This window comes from Amyelois transitella, chromosome 19, assembly GCF_032362555.1.
Source record: "Amyelois transitella isolate CPQ chromosome 19, ilAmyTran1.1, whole genome shotgun sequence".
NCBI lineage: Eukaryota > Metazoa > Arthropoda > Insecta > Lepidoptera > Pyralidae > Amyelois > Amyelois transitella.
Window position 1 is genome coordinate 3,492,610 of NC_083522.1, and position 20,295 is coordinate 3,512,904.

The window sequence follows — 20,295 nt, forward strand, 5'->3', positions numbered from 1 at the left end:
CTACAAGAAGTCTCATTTAAATTACCAAAGCGTTTATAACGGAATAATAAAAATAACACTTATTTTGTTTTCAAGTTATTTTACAAATAACTTGAAAACAAAATTTGCATTCGTTTGCATTCTACCTATGAAGTGGTCATGGCTAAAGGTCGTCGTGACTATGTTAATTTTACTATATAACTACGGCGGCTTGTACTTCCAAGATTTTCATATCGATATCGAAGTGATTATAAGTTGCACAAACTGACAAAGACACTTATGATTGCTATTCTTTGCAAAACCAATTTACGTACATAGGTACATATTATCACGTCAATATCCCTTGCAAGGTAGGCCGAAAGGCCACGTTCAGCTGTATGACTTTATAGGAATTGAGATTCAAATAATGGCAGGTCGCTAGCCCATGGCTTATAAGAAGAATCCAAGTTATAAGTTTAGAATCCCTTTTACGACATTTTTTTACATTTCCCTCTGTTCTCTAGTAACAACGTCCATGGGTTGAAATAGGCATAGATTATAGGAATCAGAATACTATAGGTAGGAACCTAATTACATATTTCGATTTCTGTTTCTATCATGAACCTACACGCTTCGACAAACTAACCACCTACTAGCTACATAGGAACTTGTCAAAATTGTCTCAACTTGTCAAAAAATACTTTTGGTACAAAAGACATAGAAATGGGAGTGCCTAGGGGCAGATAGGGGCTGCCTATCTAAAGGGCGAAGGAGCAAGCTAATTAAATGAAATGAGAATGTAAAATTCAAGAATTTTATTTCTTGTTCTAGGTATTCTATTCAGCACAATCACCGATCACACACTATTAATCATATCACACCCGGATGGAAATCACACTTGAAAGCACTCGAATATGTTTGTACCTGTAAAAATAAGGAAACTAGAAAACCATAAATCATCCTAAATTCGTCTCTTTCCTTCACGAGTTAAACACTGAACACTTCCCAGAAATAAAAAAGTACTTTGCGGGGAAGCAAATCCGGTGGCTAAAGCTTATTATTTATATTTTAACGCTTCGCATTTTTTCTTCTTTTTCCTGATATCAATCCCAATTTCACCTTCATCTCTGGAGAGGAGCCTGGAGTGCACCATTTGATCATGATTCTGGATGTGTAAGTTAGGTTTTACGCAGACTCCTGCCTGACCAACAACCTTTGCAGAGGAAACTAATAACGCATATTGGACAATGAAAAGCTGTACTAGACGAGTGTGCCTATTCCATTAGTCGCCTTTTAGAACATCCATAAGAAAGAGTTGAATTGGTGTTATTCTTAAAAGCGCTGGTATAAGTTTAATGCGGGCTGGCAGAAGCGGCTAATGACAACAAAATCTGAGTCACGGATAATTATTATGCCTACTTACGTAAGTACTTACGTAGCTAATGAAGACAATTTAGATTGTGTCGGCCAGGCCAGTCATAGTCTAACGCCTAATTTGGTAGCTATTAAAGATCTAATTTCCTAATTATAAACCCGTTTATTTATTGCACATAATATATCCTATAATTAAATTACCTATAATTAAAAATGTATTTAAATCTAAATCACAGTGAAAGTACACCACACAAATCTTAAAAAAATCAGCTAGGTAAGGTTTTTCTTATACCTACCCAGCTTTCTACTTACCAAGGCAAGTACCCACGTCATCTGCTCCACTTTATTTGATTGGTAGGAAGAGAAGCTGTAAATTTTGTGTAAATGGTTGGCATTTTTCTTTCATACCCATGAGGGTATCATAGTAATATGATGTCATAGAAAATGCTAAGGCAATCAATCACAACTTTTCCAAATCTTGTCTTATTTTTTCACAATAAATATACTAGGTATATGGGGAAATAATAAGCTTCTACACAATATCTTTAGTAAGATAAAAAATCTTTAAAATATATTTTCGTTGAGGACATAATAGAAACGCATTATTAATTACAAGAGCAGCAGGTTGTAAGTAGAAACTCTGGCAAGTGGGACATTTTCCAAGTAATTTTATTCACCCTTAAGTTTTAAGGGGCTTTAGAAAATTAAGGCAATTAGATTGAAATGCATATCAGATAGGCAAGCAAATAGATACCTTATCAACTGACATTGTTTTCACTAACCACAGAACATCACAAAAACTAGTATTTTACTATTGGCACCACCACCATTTCATTTCACTGTCATGTCAGTTTTATAAAGTTGCAGTATTTGGACATTGGTGTCACTTTTGTTGGGCACTCGTTTACTTTATCATACTAGAATATTAATTTTGAAAGTGACACTAACTAACAGCACAAAGTGCTTATCACTACACAATTGAATTTGAGGACTGACTATTTCACAATAGAGTGTTGTCAACACTCAAGGATTTTAAACACAGATGCCACATTCTCATTCACTTTACACTTCATCAATCACTAACTCACAGGAGTAAAAAAACAACAACATGAGATGAAAGTATCTATTTTACAAGTACACACACATACACTACACTTCTCCTACCATACACTGAATACACTAAATGATAATATAAAATAAGATACACTTTTAATTTAAAATTTATGATGATCATTATTACTAGCAAACCTAATTACAAAATGAATGCAATAAATTATTATTGCTGACCACTATGTGAACTGTAACTGTGAATTATACAGCACTTGCACAAAATTATCAAAGTTTGTGTAAACTTCACAAGTTAATACACCTCACGGCACCAACACATCACATGTATAACTTCTGTTACAATAGCAAAAATACCTATAAAGAACTTTATAATAAAACTAAAACTATGTAAACACAATCCATACAAATAATAAATGATACAGATTTTTAAATGTTAAGCAGAACCACCACGAACTACAACAATAACAAGGTGGTCCTCCTTAAGACTCTCTTCTGTCAAATTATGGCAAGTCCTCTTAAGAAGGTCAGTTGAAAATTCACAAGGTGGGAATGAGTACAGCACTCCTGTAGCTTCAGTCTCCTTGTTGAGAAGAGATATAACACCAGCGGCTTCCTTCTGCTTCAGATAAGACACCAGATTCCTCATTGGTCGAGTCTGAATACTAGCATCCTCATTTGTAATAGATGCAGTAGATCCTGACACACCCAAGAATATTGCATGGGAACTAGATGTGGCAATACGTTTTTGTACATCATCTAGTTTAGGCTGATCCAAGCGCAATCTTTGGGTGATTCTCAGTTGATTCTTACCATCCTCATCTTTCATTAAGCTGTCAATAATTTCGGAATCACCATCAGTGAGGTGGAATTTGGTTGGGAATAGTGAGTTTTTCAGGATAAGTGCTCCATTCCATATTGTGGTCGCCTTGCGTACAACTTCAGGTAAGGTTCTGGCAGATGCTAGCATGCCACCAGATCGACGCGGTGACCCATCCGAGTCGCTGTCAGGAGATCTGCGACGCGGGGAGCGGGAGCGCGACCTATCCACACCTGGTTCCCGCGATCCAGAACGACGTATGCGACCCTCATATTCACTGTCTACAGGAGCTCTTCGCCACTCCTCATCCCTGTAGTCAGCCGATCCATGATAGACCCCTCTATACATTCCACGTCCCCTTCCACGATGTCCACCTCTTCCCCTATAACCTGGAGTTCCATAAGTGTATCCATCTTCCCAAGTTCCTTCATATCCTTCATAACCTTCAACAGGTCTTCCATCTTCACCTACTGGTGGAGCATATGGTTTAGGCCTATACGGCCCACCATTGCCTACATCTGCAAAATCAATACGTAGACGCCTATCAGGTCCACCCAGAGCAAAACCTCTCATTTCTTTGACAGCAGCTTGGGCTGCATCAATTGAATCATATAAAATGTATGCATGTGCTTCACCTTTGGCATATTCTATTTTCTTGATAGCTCCAAACCTGTCAAATTCTCTTTCAAGTTGGGCAACTGAAGTCCAAGGGCCTAAACCACCCACCCATACACGTGTAGTAGGAGTTGCTTTACCATATCCAATTTTGCATTGAAATTTGCCAATATATTGCCCTGAAAGTTCCACTTTAGCCCTGTGAGCCATATCTAAAGTCTGATATCTCACAAAGGCAAAAGCATTGCCAGTGCCAGGCGGCGGGCGTTTGATGTCAATATCTTCAACAATTCCAAACCGGCCAAATATACGACGAAGTTCTTCATCTGATATGTTGATTTCTAAATTACCAGCAAATAATGTTCGGGTAGCAAGAGGGTCATCCTCTGGTTGAACATGATGGAGGTAATTTGGAAATTTGTCCTTCTTATTTTCCATTTTCTCAAAAGGTGGATGATGTGGTCTCGGCATGTAGGGGCGTGGCATATAATGGGGATGGGGTGGATGATGCATAGGTGGCCTATGATGCATTGGAGGGCCGTGAGGACCTGCCATTGGATACTCGTGCATTGGAGGACGAAAATCTCTATGATGAGGGACAGTTGGTGGGATTCCATAAGCTCTATCATCTGGAGGGGGGCGACGTCTCTCAGGCACAGGAGACCAAGTGTAAGAGTATGGGCGGTCATAATCAGGTGGTGTGATGCTTCTTGGCCTGCTTCTGTACTCTGATCTTACTGGTTCATATACTGGATCCACAATTGCCACTTTATCATATAATATTATCCTAGGCTTTGCATGTTTAGCATCCCTTGCATCCTCAGCGCTGCGAAAACAAACATATGCAACCCTTTCATCTAATTCATGGGAAATCTTAATACTGAAATCCCCAAACTTTTTGTATTCCCTATACAAGGTATCTTTTACAATTTCATCGGATGCTTTCGGATGTAGGGCGCTGACACACAACACCTTATAGTAGGGACGAGAGGAATCCTCTCGCAGTTCTCGGGAACGGACATAGTCATCACGATGCGGGGACACATAGCGTCCGCGGGGACTCGGCGAGCGAACCCGGCGCCGCACTCTCTCAGGAGTAACCCGTTCGTCAGAGCTGTCGTCGTAGCGGCCTATGCTACTGCGCGTCCTTTTCGACCGCGGCATACTGTCCCTTGACGAACTCCTTTTCATGTTACGTATTTTCACCGTTATACGATCTCTATCTCTATCGCTACGCGGTAATCCAATCATGTAAGCTCAGTCCGTTGAACCACTATCTGAAATGCACAACATTACACGTCACTCCAAAATGTCGTCCACTTCTCCAAATATGAATAATTATTCCACTGTGGATAGAGCACAACACAAGTTTATAAGTCTTACCACAAAGAAATTAAAAGTCGAGCCACTGTGCTTTCAATTGAATATTAATAAAATTACCACGAGTACACAAAATAGAGATTGGCACACAACCACTTCACAAGTTCACAGACAGACAAAACAACTTCGCTTTGGCGTTGGTTTGCGTTGCTGGCTGACCTGACCGGAACTGGATAAATCGCAGTATTCGCAGTTCGCTTCGCATCGCAAGACAAAGGAATGACATGACAATATGGACGCGCAGGAAGCGGATGTAGTGGTGATCAGAACACAATTCATATGCAAAAAAAATAACGTTTCATTAAGTTATTTGGATATAAAAAATAATAATATATTTTTTCAATTATAAATAATTCGAGTACAATGTAAAATATGTATAAAATCTCAGTTCCTTGAATAAAAGTAAGTTTAGTCATTGCGACTTCCGATTGCAAACAAATTAATGTTGCCACAGATAAAAAATCTCAGTTAAATTATGGTTATTACTTTCGCCGAGCTTGCATGAAAAGAGTTATGAATGTGAAAGAGAAGGAAGTATGCTAGATCGTGGCAAATGAAAAGATGTAGTTTCGTGGCGTTGGCATGATTTTATGTATGTATGTCTGTGATTTATATATAAAAAACAAACTTAAGCCAGAGGCCAAACCGAAGAGTCTCTTTCAAGTTGTCACTGTCAAGACGTGAAAACGTCCATGGTTTTTGTATTGTACCTACCTACAAAGTTTTCTACAAACACGGATGCACTTTTGTACCTTTTTGTACCTATATTTGTGATGACACAAAGATTCATAAACAATATCAAAGTTTAAAGTCTGTACTTACCTATAGATGCTTTAAAATTTCGATTTTACAAAAAAGGAATTCTGAGATCACCAATGTAAAAAAATAAAGAAGAATAAAGTACACGATTATAACTGCAAAGGATCTCGGTTGGGTCTTCTGTTTAGTGATATATTTAATTTTTAGCATTTACTTAAAATACAATGGATATCATAATAAAAGTTAATAACCAATCTAACGGGCGGGATAAATTAGCTAGGTAAATGTGTAAATCACTATGTTCATGTAGGTAGGTACTTTTTATTAGCATTTTATTAACTTACCATCTTTTTACAGATTAATACAATATACAAGTCGTCTTGTTTGGCATCAATTAGAAATAAGAAATGCAAATAAATATTCTGTTGACAGAATAAAAAACTTAGAGAGTAATTTCGGATCTTTCAGAAAAAGTAAGTTGGTTTAATTTCAGTTGTGTATAATACCAACATTAGGAAGCATCTATTTTAAACTTAGAGGATTTTTTTTATAAATATAGGTACATGATATATTTTGATGACTCATTTAATATTTTGTCTAATTTTCATAAAAAAAGAGCCTAAGTTTGAACACAACCAACAATAATAACAATAACTGCTGGCATATTTACTGAAATCATTAGATGAAGAAATTTTTTGTTTGCATATTCTTTATTGCACATAAAATGATATAAGTACTTCAAACTTCCCTTATCTATAATAATGTATGTTCTCACTTTCTTTATCTTGATTTTCAGTACTGAGACTAGGAAGATGCATAGATATCTGCTATGCAGCCTTGGACAGCATGAACATAGATGATCCTATATTAAGACTGACATTGAGTACGAGCAAGTTAGCATATGCATTGTATTTATATTCTGACCACATAGTTTGGTTAACAAGGAGTGGATTCTTGAAAACTGATTCGGACAGCTGGAATCGCACTGCAAATAAATTTTGGTTACTTTCTATCATTGCTAACTTAGCGAGAGACTTTTATGAAATATTACATATTTTAGAACTCAACACATCCACATTTTTGAAGCCATCTGAATTACTTAATGTGTCTGCTAGGCATTTTGACTTGCAATCAACTGCAAAACATATTTACGCATTACTTAATTGCCATAGAGATGTTTTTATTGATACTTTGAAAAACTCTTGTGACTTGTTCATTCCCCTGACTGCGTTAGGTTTCACAAAATTGAGCCCAAGTGCAGTTGGTACTCTTGGAGCACTGTCTTCCATTGCAGCTCTTGTAACTCTTGTAAAACCAATAACAAAGTTAGTACCTTCATAATGCAAAGCTTGTTCATTGTGTTAATTAAGCTATCAAATTACTACTTATACTGGTAACAAGATCATATTCATCTTGGAAAGGCTAAGTTTTGCCATTGGCTACCAATAATTGATTTTTGAGTTTGTTCACATAGATTTGTGGGTGTGGTAACAAAATATTAATCATATGAAGTGATAGGATAACAAAATTGGGATTCTTCTTGAAGGTAATGGGATTCTTCTCATAGGCTTGCTAACAACCTATTTGAGTCTCATTATTAGTCTCAATACTATCATGGCTTGGCTTACCAAGAGCTGAACATGACCAATCTCTTTTCAAAACTGTTGGCTCTCTACGTCTATGGATGTGATAATATGTGTATATGAAGTGATATCCATGTGTTCCCGTCACGCGCCTATACCCGCCGCCGAGCCGGCATGTTTATGTGTGAACAAGCAGTAACCCTTGTTTTACCTTCAACTAAGACAAGTCTACATAGTAAGTAAAGTAAAAATAGATAGCCTGTGTTCTTCCTCTGGGTCAACTGTCACACATACAACAGATGGTTACTTCCACATTTTTATATAAGGGATAATGGTGATATTATTTTTTAAGGGTTAAGGTGCTAAGGAAGAATTATGTTAAACCAAGAGTACATTAGGGTGTTGTATATTTTGTTGTATTTCTAGTGCATGATAGATGATAAGATGTGATATTTTTGTTAATAATAAAGTTTATATATTTTACTTCATAATACTTTGGGAAATAAATGTTCTTTATTTATCAAAAGGATATATGATTTTTATTTGGTCACACCAATTGCATGTCTTTCGTGATTTACAAACACTTACTCTCCATTTAAGTAGATAGCAACATACAGAAACTTTAACGATAGAAAAGTCCTTCTAATTCAATCTGCCTGATGGTGCAAGATGAGACCTAAGGTATCGCACGCAACGTCAAATAGCGCCTATTCATTCTTGCCTTGAGTAATGCCAAATAAACGTAATGTTATAAATGCGAAAATAACTAATCTGTTATGCTTTCACCCCTAAAACGCAGATTTTGATGCAATTTGGCTTAAAGAGTCGACCCTAAGGAAGAACTTAGGCATACTTTTTATTGCGAAAAGGGGGAGAAAGCTTTAAAATAGGTGATGAAAGATTATCAGTGAACTTTTACATGAACGAAGTCGCGGACCTCGGCTAGTTAAAAATAATTAACAACTACCAATCACGGCGGAAGAAAAAAAGTAATTTGAAAACGTCAATGTCGTAATGTCCAAAGGGTGTCATTTCGGGTAAATAACAAAAATTATTTTCTTCTAGGGATGTGACATTGCTGATAAAAAATCGATTTTTATATAATCGATTTATTTTTTAAGTATGAAAAATCGATTAACAAATAATCGATTTTTCTTAAGAAAATAATCGATTTTATTATATTGATAGATTTTTCCTAATTTTTCAATTTATGTCAAAATAAACGCCATATAAATTATATCAATAGATTTATTCATTAAAAATAAACAAAAGAAACAGTAAGTTCTTATATAATCAACACAAATTAAAGTTTTTAACAATCAAGTTTGGAAAATGAAGTTTCAGCAACGAATAATGAATAAAATATCAACCGAATGTCGGTAAAATACTGTTCATCGACTAATTCCATCTAGAGAATGTTTGATTAAATAAATAAATAAATATAAATGTATACGCGACAAATTACACAGATTGAGTTTGCCTCGAAGTAAGTTCGAGACTTGTGTTGCGAGATGCTAACTCAACGATACTATAATTTTTTAATAAATACTTATATAGATAAACATCCAAGACCCAAGCCAATCAGAAAAAGTTCTTTTCTTATCATGCCCTGACCGGTATTCGAACCCGGGACCTCAGATGTCACAGACAAGCGTACTACCGCTGCGCCACAGAGGCCGTCTATAAAGTAAATTAATCATCTAAACTGTTTTAAGAGCACAGAAAGAATGCACAGATGGCGTTAATGTAATATTATGGAGCTATGATAGTATTCTTTGGCAGTTCGCGTTCCGGGCTCCAAGCCAGAAGACAAAAACGTAATGTCGGAGTGCATTTATTGTATGATTATAAAAATCGATTTTTAATCGATTATTAATTTTAAAAAAATCACGTAAAAAAATCGATTTTTACTTTAAAAAAATCGATTTTTAATCGATTTTTTCCATAATCGATTTTTTTTTCACATTCCTATTTTCTTCGTCAACAGCTAAAGTTTTTTGATTTTAATTTGAAGTAAAAATAATAGGTAAATAAAAGAAAATGGCCAAAAATTTAGCAGATGCAGCAAGAAAGTTTCTTCTGCTGGGTCAGTGTGTACCTACCGTTAAACAAAATGCCGCTAAAATCAGAGTGAAGAGGTTAGAATTGGATGAAAATTTGTTAATGGTTGGTACCTAATATAAAATTTTATGCTGATAGCTTCTTTTTCGCAATTTCTTAAATACCTTTGGCAAAAGGCTACCTGTAACTATTTTAATCTTTATTGCATCATTAAGTGTGATGAACATATAGCTGAATGTGGATTTACAATCTTATCGAGACTTGGCTCAGTCTACCCCGTAAGAGATAAAGACGAGTTTGTTTGGCGCAGCAGTAATACGTTTGTCTATGATGCCGGAGATCCCATGTTTAAATCCCGGTCAGAACACGATGAGAAACGAGCATTCTCTGACTGGTCTGGGACTTGGATGTTTTTTATATAAGTATTTATTATAAAATATAGTATCGTTGAGTTAGTATCTCTTAACACAATTTCGAACTTACTTTGCGGCTAACTCAATTGGTGTAATTTGTCCTATATATGTATATACATATTTATTTATATTTATCTGTATATGAACACCCACAATTTCTTTGTTGCAGTACTTTAGAAATGATGAATTTTACTACTGCCATGATCCTGAAAAATTGTGCAAAACTGGTGATATTGTTCTTATACAGGCATTGCCTCAGAAACTCACAAAGCTTATTACACATGAAGTGAAAGAAGTTGTTTATCCAATGGGTGATATTACTGACCCTATCACAGGCAAGAAAGTGGCAAAAGAAAGGTATAGGGAAGATATTGAGAAAGAAGCACAGCTGTATGGAAAGAAAGATTCTGCATTTGATTACACAAAGGCACCTCCTAGAGGCTGGCAAGATGGAAAGAAAGACTTCACTTCAAAACCAACATATACAAAATACCATGTGTTTGATGAAAATGATCCTTATGCAATTTAAGTAGGCATTGTAGTTGTATAAATTAGGTAATTATATCAATAGTTAGTTTATGTGCCTTTTATTTTGGACCATATGGTCATGCAAGACTTTTTTCAACCAATTTCTCAACCACACAAAGGAAAATAGTTCCACCAAATTAAATTCAGAGAAAAGCCTCTGTAAGGTTCCAGGAGTGGTCTCTCAGTAATGGGTCTACATACTGGGACCATGGGTAAAAATTAAAAAAAAACATACCTACATAGGTTTAAAGATGACTGTATAATGTATTAAGTGCCTTTTCTGTAATTGGTCCACTCAAATTTAAATTTTTATTCATTATTATAGGATACTTCATATCGCTTAATAATTGTCATCTTTTGGTTTCACAACATTGGTTAACGTCAAATAAATGACTTTTAAGTTTACTGCTGCTTCCAAAGCGTCAGTGCACAAGAAGCGGTAACAAACTGCACTGCAGCATTTTCTTCAATGCCAACTTCACAACTATGTATCTAAACTTAGAATAGAAATGTGGACGATATTGTTCAGATTATTTAAATGAGATTTTAATAATAAAAAAATATATTTTTTATGGATTGCCAATTTTAATTAAGTGACTAGTTTTGATTTAGGTTCAAATTCAAATGGGTTTATTTAGGTTCGAATAAAACTACAATTAGTCCAAGAGCCCGTGAACGCCAGACATACCTTATTTTGTAAAAGCTGAAAGTTTCTGTAAATATGCCTCTAGTACAGGTAGGAACGATCCCCACCTATGATACTCAGGCAGTGGTTGCTTTGGCAGGTAGCAGTTAATAAAGGTATACTTTTTTCAACCTGAAATTCCTTAATTTGTAATGCTCAATTTTTTGATATTTTATCCGTAATAATACACAAACTCGCGTTACTCATTGCCAGACACCTACTATGGTTGCAACCCCTTGCCAGACACCCCTAAACTATAATATTTTGTAACTCTACTTACGTCATTTTGTAAAATCTGAATTTAATACATATTTTTCGGGGAATTATTCAAACAACGTTTCTGTAGTAGCCAGACATTTTTGAAGGTTCTATTATCCTGCCAGACGCATTGGAGTGAGCAAAAGATGCAAGAGTGCGGAGTATATGTAGTAACTGGAGCGAGTGGGACAGAGCGTTCGGTTTCTTGCGACGTTTCATTGCGCATCAGCTGTCGTTTATTTTGCGGTCTCTTTTTCTAATTTATCAAAAAAAATTATTATATATACATAGTTTTTATCTCGCGCGAAAAATTATGTACCTATCGCTGTTTCGCTTTTTATCGAAGTGAAACGAGACAGCAAGACAAATTTTTCGCGCGATTTAAAAATCGGCTTCGCGCGTGTCGTGGTACGGGGACAGGACTGTGCAAATTAAGTTCTACGAGCTGCCATGTCGGTAATGGGTCCAGACAGTTGATGCATGCACTTGTTTCATTTTAGTAAAAATGAATCAAGTGTATGTAGGCGAATATACGCGTATTTCGCCATAGGCTCGTGTGCATACAGGTGCTTTGACAGAAACGTTCTCTAGGGCAGCCCCTTGAGATTCCAAGAGCTACCCTGTCGGTAATGGGTCCACGCACTGTGACCATATGTAAAAACATACATACATATGGTCACGTCTATATCTCTTGCAGGGTAGCAGACTTGAAAAGACTGAATGGCCACGTTCAGCTATTTGGCTTGATGATAGAATTGAGATTCAACTAGCGACAGGTTGCTAGCCCATCGCTAATAAAGAATGCCAAGTTTGTAAGCCTAACCCTTAGTCGTCTTTTACGACATCCATGGGAAAGAGATGGAGTGGTCCTATTCTTTTTTGTATTGGTGCCGAGAACCACACGGCGTATGTAAACCATATGTAAAAACTAAAAATAAAACAAGCGTAGATGAAAGAACGTTGTATTTCGCCGTGGGCACGTGTGCATGCATCAGTCCTGTGACAGAAACTCTCTCTCCAGAGCAGCCCCCATGAGATTCCAAGAGCTATCGTCGTCGTCCGGGGGCTCGTCCTCCGACGGTGGGGAGGATGGCCGCGGTCGCTTTCGGGGGCGAGAGGAACCGTCTTCTGCAAAAAAAAAAGCACCTTCCCAGTGTAAACTTTTTTTCTAGTCTGGTGATGAATAATTAATGATAGCTTGGGTCGAGTTCATATGAGTCAGGACATTTTTTTTTGTTGTTTTTCAGGAGAGCCAGGGATTTATTCTACTATGGACGCAACTATGATAAAAAAAATGTTTCTTGCTGAATGGAATGTAGATTTGCAGTGTGGTACCCGGCACCAATAGAAAAAAGAATAGGACCACTCCATTTCACTCCCATGGATGTCGTAAAAGGCGACTAAGGGGTAGGCTTATAAACTTGGGATTCTTCTTTTAGGCGATGGGCTAGCAACCTGTCACTATTTGAATCTCAATTCTATCTTAAAGCCAAATAGCTGAACGTGGCCTATCAGTCTTTTCAAGACTGTTGGCTGTCTACCCCGCATGGGATATAGACGTGATTATATATACATATAATCACGTATTACTGCTGTTTCTGCAGATCTACATTCCATACATACGTATGTATGGAATGTAGATCTGCAGAACCAGCAGTAATACGGCTAGTTTAGTTTAGGATTTTTATCATGTTAGTCTAGTCAAATTGTGCAGAAAAATTTTCAACTACCAAATTAAGAATAGCGTCACACATACCTGTATCTGAATCACTATCTCCTAAACCTAGTGCATCTTGTAATCTGAAAAACAATAATTGAAGTTGTAAATTATGTTACTAATATTAAATTAAAAAAATATTAGATTTAAACAAAACTTGAATTATAAACTATGAAACAAATCACAATGTTGCTAGCCTTCTGGGCACACTCCCGCAAGTTGGTGCTATGGAGGGACTGTACAATTTGTAAATTAAATTTTTGTTTGTATTCATTAAGTTATTTATATAATCTCAGAAATTACTACTTCGAATTGAAAAATTATTTTTGCGTCGAATAGACCATCTATCGAGGAATGCTTTAGGCTATATAATATCACGCTTCATCTATAAGGAGCAAAGAAATAACAGAAAATGTGAAAAAAACGGGGAAAATTATTCATCCTTGAGGGTTTCAATGATGCCTATAATAACTATTCCACGAGGACGAAGTCGCGGGCACAGCTAGTTTATTATAAAGTTAAAAAAACATGGTAAAACTTAGAAAACAAACCTATCTTGTGTGTCTTCTTCTGTTTCAACAGACAACAATCTGTCTTCTGGTGGATTCTCTTCATCATCCAAGTCGTCCTCTAATGGTTTGGATTCATCTGCTGAACTCTCATCCGATTCGTTGAATATATCTTCTACCTGCAAATGAAAGAAATAGTTTTTTTTTAATAAATACCATTTACTGTACGATTCTCTTAACTTGAAATAATTATCTGAATTTCCATATAGTCAATCAAGAAATGCCCTAGCTACTGAGCTTGAGGAAATAGACAAAATGAAACTGTTCACTATATTTAACTGGTATATTGAGAGGAGGAAAATTTACAAGGTGGGCACGGGAGCCATAATAAATCAGGGGCTGAATATTACACGCATGTATACATATAATCGCGTCTATATACCTTGCGCGGTCAAATAAAATATATATATATATTGTTCTCCTTCTCCAGAATCTAGATTATTTTAGTTTCTATTTTGAGGGTACCATATTATAAATAAGATTGTGAGAGATTGGTGAATGAAGTAGGCAGGGCCTATATCTCAGAACAATAGCCTCTTGGTGTAAATTAATGGTAGGTACAAAGTTTTATCATAATGACGGTAGCCAGGGCCAACTGCCTTAAATAGACTGAAAGGCCAAATACAATTTCATTATTAAGTCACAGTTGAACTTGGTTAGCTTACCTCTCGGTCCATGTCGGCGATGTCGTCGCTGGAGAAGGAGAGCAGCGGGTTGAGCGTGTCCATGAAGCGGCCGGACGGCGTGCGGCGGCGCAGCGCGGGCGCGGGCGGCGGCGAGCTGCAGTGCGCGGGCGGCCGGCGGCTGCTGCTCTGTGGGACCATGGGGACACTCTTCAAAACGGTACTCATTTTGTTTGGATGTACGGGGCACTAGCAAAAGAAAGTACATGCTGCATGCTTACATGTTCACATACATACATACATAAAATCACGCCTCTTTCGCGGAAAGATTAGCCTCTCTTTCTTTTTCTTACATGTTCACAAAGGAAATAAATTATGTTCTTTGTTTTTTTGTTATATTCGCAAGGCGTGCATCTTATCACTTTTGTCTTAATTTTATAATTAAAGCCAAGCAGAGTAGGTGCATGACCTGCGAGATTTTCAAGACTTTTGGCTCTTTCCACTGCATTAGGAAGACATTCAATTATAACAGTAAAATATTATTAGACAAAACCTACATTATTCCTTCTGCTTTTTAGCAATCTGTCTGTGGAGCAAACTCCAAAATGTTGCTTGTTGATTTCTAGATTTATGTTATTTGTATGAAAGACTCCTCCAGTGAATCATTTCTCTGACTTCCAAAAATTATGTACAAATTTACTAAGCAGTAATTAAGACTATATCTTGGATATCACACTCTTGAGTGTAAATGAAGCATTACAACAGGTTATTTTTATCTTCAATATTAAACACAGTACCTGCCCGCCTCGTTGCAAAGGGTAGAGCCTCTCGTCGACCCGCTCCCACCTCTCAGCGCAGGCCCACAGCCACTCCGGGGCCACCACATGCAATTTGCCACCTTTGTTGTCGCCTAGGCGTCGGCTGGCGTTCACTTTTGCTGTTCCTGAGAACAAATTGAAATTTAAAAGTCATTGAGGTTAATTCTGTGCAATTCATTCATCTATTACTTTTTCAACAACACGCAACATCACTAAGAGATTATTGCGCGCGTGAACAAATAACAGTTATTTGTCAAAACGTCGCAATCTCTAATTTGTCCAGATCAACATTGTGTTTGAGTCTTGTTACTTTTGGAACAGGCTTGATACGTATTTAGGTAACATCTTACCTGATCTAACCGCGACCAAATGCGTACTGTTCTCGGTGAAGTCTTGCGTGACTTCCGCGCCTAAGCTCCTAGCGACGAGGTACGCGCGCGATGTCTCCAGCCTCTGGTGCGTGGGCACCAGCCCGCTGAACACCAGGCTCGCGCCAGATAGCACTTCGCTTTTCACTTCCGGGATCACCATTTTGAGGTCCGGGATCTGCTTGCTCTCCGATCTGTCGTAGAGCTCGTAAAAATGTCTGCAAACAAAGAGAAGTTTCTGTAAAAAGTGATTACTTCTTAGGTATTTTAAAATTTGATAGACATGTGGGTACTTTGATATTACTGTGTTATAAATTGAAAATGCCGTGCGGTGTCGACCGTTTAGATTGGAACCACTCCATCTCTTTCCCATGGATGTCGTAAAAGGCGACTAAGGGATAGACTTTTAAACTTGGGGATTCTTCTTTTAGGCGAAGGGCTAGCATACATACATAAAATTATACCTCTTTCCCGGAGGGGTAGGCAGAGAGTACAGTAGAGGCAGTCTTTTCACTTGCCACGATCCCTGCATACTTCATCCACATTCATAACTCACTTCATGCAAGCTCGGCGGTTTCGGGTAGTCTTGACCTGACCCTTTGCCTGGAAGTCCTTAATTTGATCAAGAACCGTTTGTCTAGGCCTTCCCACTCAGACTTTTTATGGGCTAGCAACCTGTCACTATTTTAATCTCAATTCCGTCATTAAGCCTGCAGGTGGCCTATCAATCTTTTCAAGACTGTTGGCTCTGTCTACCCGGCAAGGGATATAGACGTGATTGTATGTATATATGTGACATAATTGCGTATCTAGTAATTAAATCAACTTAGTATTCATAATAACTATTCAATACACATACTTGTGTATCCTCTTAAGGATATCTTCCAAATATATCAAATAATCATCAGGATCTTCTACTTCAATCTGGCCATCAGCCGTTTCTACCCAGCGAGGCTCCACCTCTTCCTCTATCCTCTCCAAATCTTCTGCATTCTTCTCTTCACTGGACTTTTCCTTATCTTTAGGGAGTATTTTACTGTTATCACTATCATTTTCTATATTTTCTTGACTTGGCTCTTTACTTTTATCCACGCTTTCACCTTTTTGTTCTGGTTCTAAGTCTAATGTCGGCATTTGATGTACAACTGAAGGTTGTGAACCATTTTTACCACTTATTAATCTTGACTTATCATCAGCTGTAATAGAAATTGTGTAAATATAATTATATGTTACTTAACTGTTAATAATTTTTTTTGTGATAATGTTAAACATACATACATAGATTTCTTTGTAGACCTCGTATCTGTCATTTTTCAAAAACTCAAAAGAAAAATGTCTTCAGAAGGGCAATATTGTTGTTGGATTGTCAAATGAAGTTGCACCAATTTTTACTAAATACAACTCGTATCTCAATCCACCATTAAAATTAATTAACAAAATCTTGTATAAACTTAGATGTTCCACAGATGAAATTAAAACTTACTGTGTTTTAATTTGGCTTCATAAAACCATTTGGTAATAATCAACATATCATAGAAAAAAAATCTCTACCCTATAAAAATGTACAGGGAGGATAAGATCAGCATTCTATACAATTAACTCATATTTTGTTTATTATTGATTGTTCCCAAACAGTATGAAACTTTTTCAAGATAGTAGTACAATTAGCAGCTTAGATTGATTAAAGTAGTAATTACCTCCAGGCGGTGCATTAATATCCCCTGTAGACTGGAAGAAGGAGTAAGGCCGGACATGTATGAGGTTGCTTGCATGCCTCCACACATCTTCCCGGTCGTCTATGATACACACCATGTTGTCACCGCAAGGAAACAGCGCCCTGGAATTTTGGACACATTTCCTTGATTTCTTATACAAGATCTTGAACAATTAATGCAAATTTTATTAATTAATTAATGGCAAAAATCAAGCTTTTATTATGGCTATCAGTGGTTTCTATCATATTTTAACAATAATATAATTTGTTATTACTAACAGCCAATGATTTTTTCAAAGATTTCAGATTTTTAACTTACTTCAAATTAGCTGCTTTCGTTCTGGGATCAAAGCATTCATCTCTAGACAAAATTCTGTGAGAGAAAAACTTTTTCTCTGGATCCAATAGGTCTGCAATTGCATGTGCATACTGCCGAGCGCCAAATGTACATACATGGAGCTCATAGTTCTTGGCGGCGGATTCCAAGAACTCCTTTGTTCTTGGGCGAAATCTAGTGTGGCACCAGCGGCCGGAGCTCCCAGGGCCTCGTAAGAAGAAATGTAGTACACCCTGAAAATAATAAAGTATTATTTTATAAGAGACTATAACTTTTCAATATGGAAGGGAACAGTGGTTGCTCATTGTAAATTGGTATGCATTCAGAATTTGAAAAACAATAGTATCTGTCCAGCAGTGGAACATAAAAACGAATAGCGAACTAGTTAATAAAACTTTTTTTTTAGATTATAATTATTGATTTTTGCCTTAATTAGTAGGATTATTGAAAGTAAGTAGGCACCTTCAAGTTCGGAGGTATGTTATCATTTGTAGTGTGGACCAATGTTTGATCTAAATCCACAAGTAACACTAGCTTGCGGTCCTTCAAAAGACGCTCTGCATCTTCTCGTCCAAGTTTCTGAGCCAATTCTTCAGAGACCTGTAATTTTAAGAAATAAAATTACATACAAATTTCAATTTTGAATTGGAAGCAAAGAGATTTTGATATCATGTAGCTTAATGTTTGGCAGGCAACCTACATTACTTATATTTTATAGCTTATTATATTAGATTATTTAAATATTAACAGGCAAAACCAACTGGCATACATATGCTTAAGATTACCATAGTAATGGTTGTCATTTGATTTGTTTGGTAAGAGAAAACATCTGATCTTATTCTAATTGAAAAACTTTTTTTTTCTACAAAACGTACAGTGCAGTGCTGTTTGATTATTTCACTTCTCTTCAGTTTTCCTTCTTTCATATTCCCAAACTTTCCACTATACCTATTAATATATCTACAGATTATTATATTTTTATGAACCTATTTTGAGAAAAGTAAGTGGGCACCTCCAACCTTCATAAATTTGAATATTTTTTGGGGTAAAACTTGACTTTAAGTTACCTTGAGTTCAGGTACTGAGTGAACCATGGGAACGACTGCAACGTCGCGTTTTGGGCCATCGTCGGTGCGGAGGTCTGCACCACATTCTGCACACATTTCCTTCATAACAGTTGTGTGTCGACATTCTTCTATCTCGGCAACTGGGTTTCTATGTATTAAGGGCAATAAGTATTAAGTGTTTTCTGTAGATACTACCTACAATACTGACGCATTCCCGTCAGTAATGGCAAAAAGTTAAAAACGTAAAATACTCGTAATTAAATCGAAAGTTAATTTTTCCCGCCAAAACGATTTGACAGTTGAATAATTACACGACCGTTCATAATATTGACTATCATCAAATTATAGGCTCTTTATAAATTATATATAAAGAAGTGTACATTTCCAATTAGATGTACAAAATAAAGTCCTAATTGAACTATGACGTCACATACCCAGGTTCTACGATGTCTCCTTCCTTCACCTTGATCGATGAGATAGTACCAGCGCGCACAACCTTATATTTCTTCAATTCCGTGTTACTGCCTGACGAATCATTGAACAAAAATAATATTTGACCCTGCGAAACAAATGCACCTTGTTTGATTTTCCACTTGATGATTTTTACAGGTTTTTCAGATGGAACAAAAATAGGCATAGTTATGTCAGCCATTTTGAACGGAAATTGCGATTTCCGTCGAAAAATAGCGTATCATTGGTCAATTAGGCTTAGTTTTGGCGGCAAGTTAATATCTACCAATGACATTACTTTATTTTCAGAAATCAATAACACGACAGAAGCATTGTTCCGGAAATGCGTCATGAAAACAATTATGGTTGGTTCAGTTGGTTGTCAACGTCAAATCACGTGTATTCGGTTCGGAATTTGCTATGAAGAAATTCAAAATTTTGATATGATGGAAGATGTGTATAAAGTTTTAATAAATATAAATGTGAAAAAATGATTTGTTATTTAGATTTATACGGACTCCTCACTGTGCACCGAAACCGAACCGGGCATGAACCGGTTACCGGACCGACCCTGGACCCGGCTAAAGCTCCTATTACACTATTCTATATTCGTCATGTACTTTCGAAGTCCCAAAGAATTGTCTTAGCACCCATAGCACTAGCTGAAATGAGTTAAACTAATAATAAATGTGTTGGAACCATCGGACTTACGAAAGTACCTCCGAGTAGGAGCTGAAGAGTTAGATTTTATATTAAATTTATACAATAATTATAAGAAAAATAACCTGTAAAGAAAACTGCTAACCCCTGCAGCGCATTGTGTAACCATATCATACATATGCATATGCTGAGTGGAAATCCTTTTGGTCGCATTATGTAATTCATTTCTATGATTATGCACAATTGTAATGTTACATTTTGCGCCAAATAAAGATTTTTTTTCTTTATTTCAATTTCATTTCTTAAATTATATGCTGTGTAGTTCTCAGCACCTCAGAGTAGGATTACTTCATCTCTTTCGTTATAAGAGGAAACAAAGGGATAGATAGATGATAAACTGGGGATTATACTTTTAGGAGATGGGCTAACAACTGCCGCTATTTGAATCTCAACTCAATCTTTAAGCCATACAG

General features: G+C 36.6%; 4 protein-coding genes across 5 annotated transcripts; 2 read left to right on the forward strand and 2 right to left on the reverse strand.

Moving 5' to 3' along the window:
• Positions 1 to 758: 758 nt before the first annotated feature.
• LOC106139545 (RNA-binding protein spenito) lies at positions 759 to 5,436 on the reverse strand. The gene is made up of 2 exons (XM_013341015.2): positions 5,216 to 5,436; positions 759 to 5,109 (listed from the first exon to the last, which is right to left on the reverse strand). The coding sequence occupies exon 2, from the start codon at positions 5,081 to 5,083 to the stop codon at positions 2,834 to 2,836; it is 2,250 nt and encodes a 749-aa protein (XP_013196469.1). The 5' UTR covers positions 5,084 to 5,109; positions 5,216 to 5,436; the 3' UTR covers positions 759 to 2,833.
• Positions 5,437 to 5,910: 474 nt separating this feature from the next.
• LOC106139538 (peroxisomal membrane protein 11B) lies at positions 5,911 to 8,077 on the forward strand. Its single transcript, XM_013341006.2, has 3 exons — positions 5,911 to 6,251; positions 6,329 to 6,444; positions 6,768 to 8,077. The coding sequence occupies exons 1-3, from the start codon at positions 6,196 to 6,198 to the stop codon at positions 7,310 to 7,312; spliced, it is 717 nt and encodes a 238-aa protein (XP_013196460.1). The 5' UTR covers positions 5,911 to 6,195; the 3' UTR covers positions 7,313 to 8,077.
• Positions 8,078 to 9,529: 1,452 nt separating this feature from the next.
• LOC106139539 (small ribosomal subunit protein uS17m) lies at positions 9,530 to 10,605 on the forward strand. The gene is made up of 2 exons (XM_013341007.2): positions 9,530 to 9,720; positions 10,198 to 10,605. The coding sequence occupies exons 1-2, from the start codon at positions 9,595 to 9,597 to the stop codon at positions 10,555 to 10,557; spliced, it is 486 nt and encodes a 161-aa protein (XP_013196461.1). The 5' UTR covers positions 9,530 to 9,594; the 3' UTR covers positions 10,558 to 10,605.
• Positions 10,606 to 12,447: 1,842 nt separating this feature from the next.
• On the reverse strand, positions 12,448 to 19,387 carry LOC106139540 (RNA polymerase II subunit A C-terminal domain phosphatase). Of its 2 annotated transcripts, XM_060949718.1 has the most exons (12): positions 19,147 to 19,387; positions 18,713 to 18,860; positions 18,108 to 18,245; positions 17,628 to 17,878; positions 17,292 to 17,431; positions 16,454 to 16,790; positions 15,577 to 15,812; positions 15,206 to 15,351; positions 14,451 to 14,597; positions 13,768 to 13,904; positions 13,256 to 13,299; positions 12,448 to 12,627 (listed from the first exon to the last, which is right to left on the reverse strand). In XM_060949718.1, the coding sequence occupies exons 1-12, from the start codon at positions 19,362 to 19,364 to the stop codon at positions 12,491 to 12,493; spliced, it is 2,079 nt and encodes a 692-aa protein (XP_060805701.1). In that variant the 5' UTR covers positions 19,365 to 19,387; the 3' UTR covers positions 12,448 to 12,490. The 2 variants fall into 2 exon arrangements, 1 of the variants encoding a protein (XP_060805701.1); XR_009657271.1 differs by lacking the exon at positions 12,448 to 12,627 and having other exon boundaries at positions 14,451 to 14,592.
• Between the last annotated feature and the right edge of the window lie 908 nt (positions 19,388 to 20,295).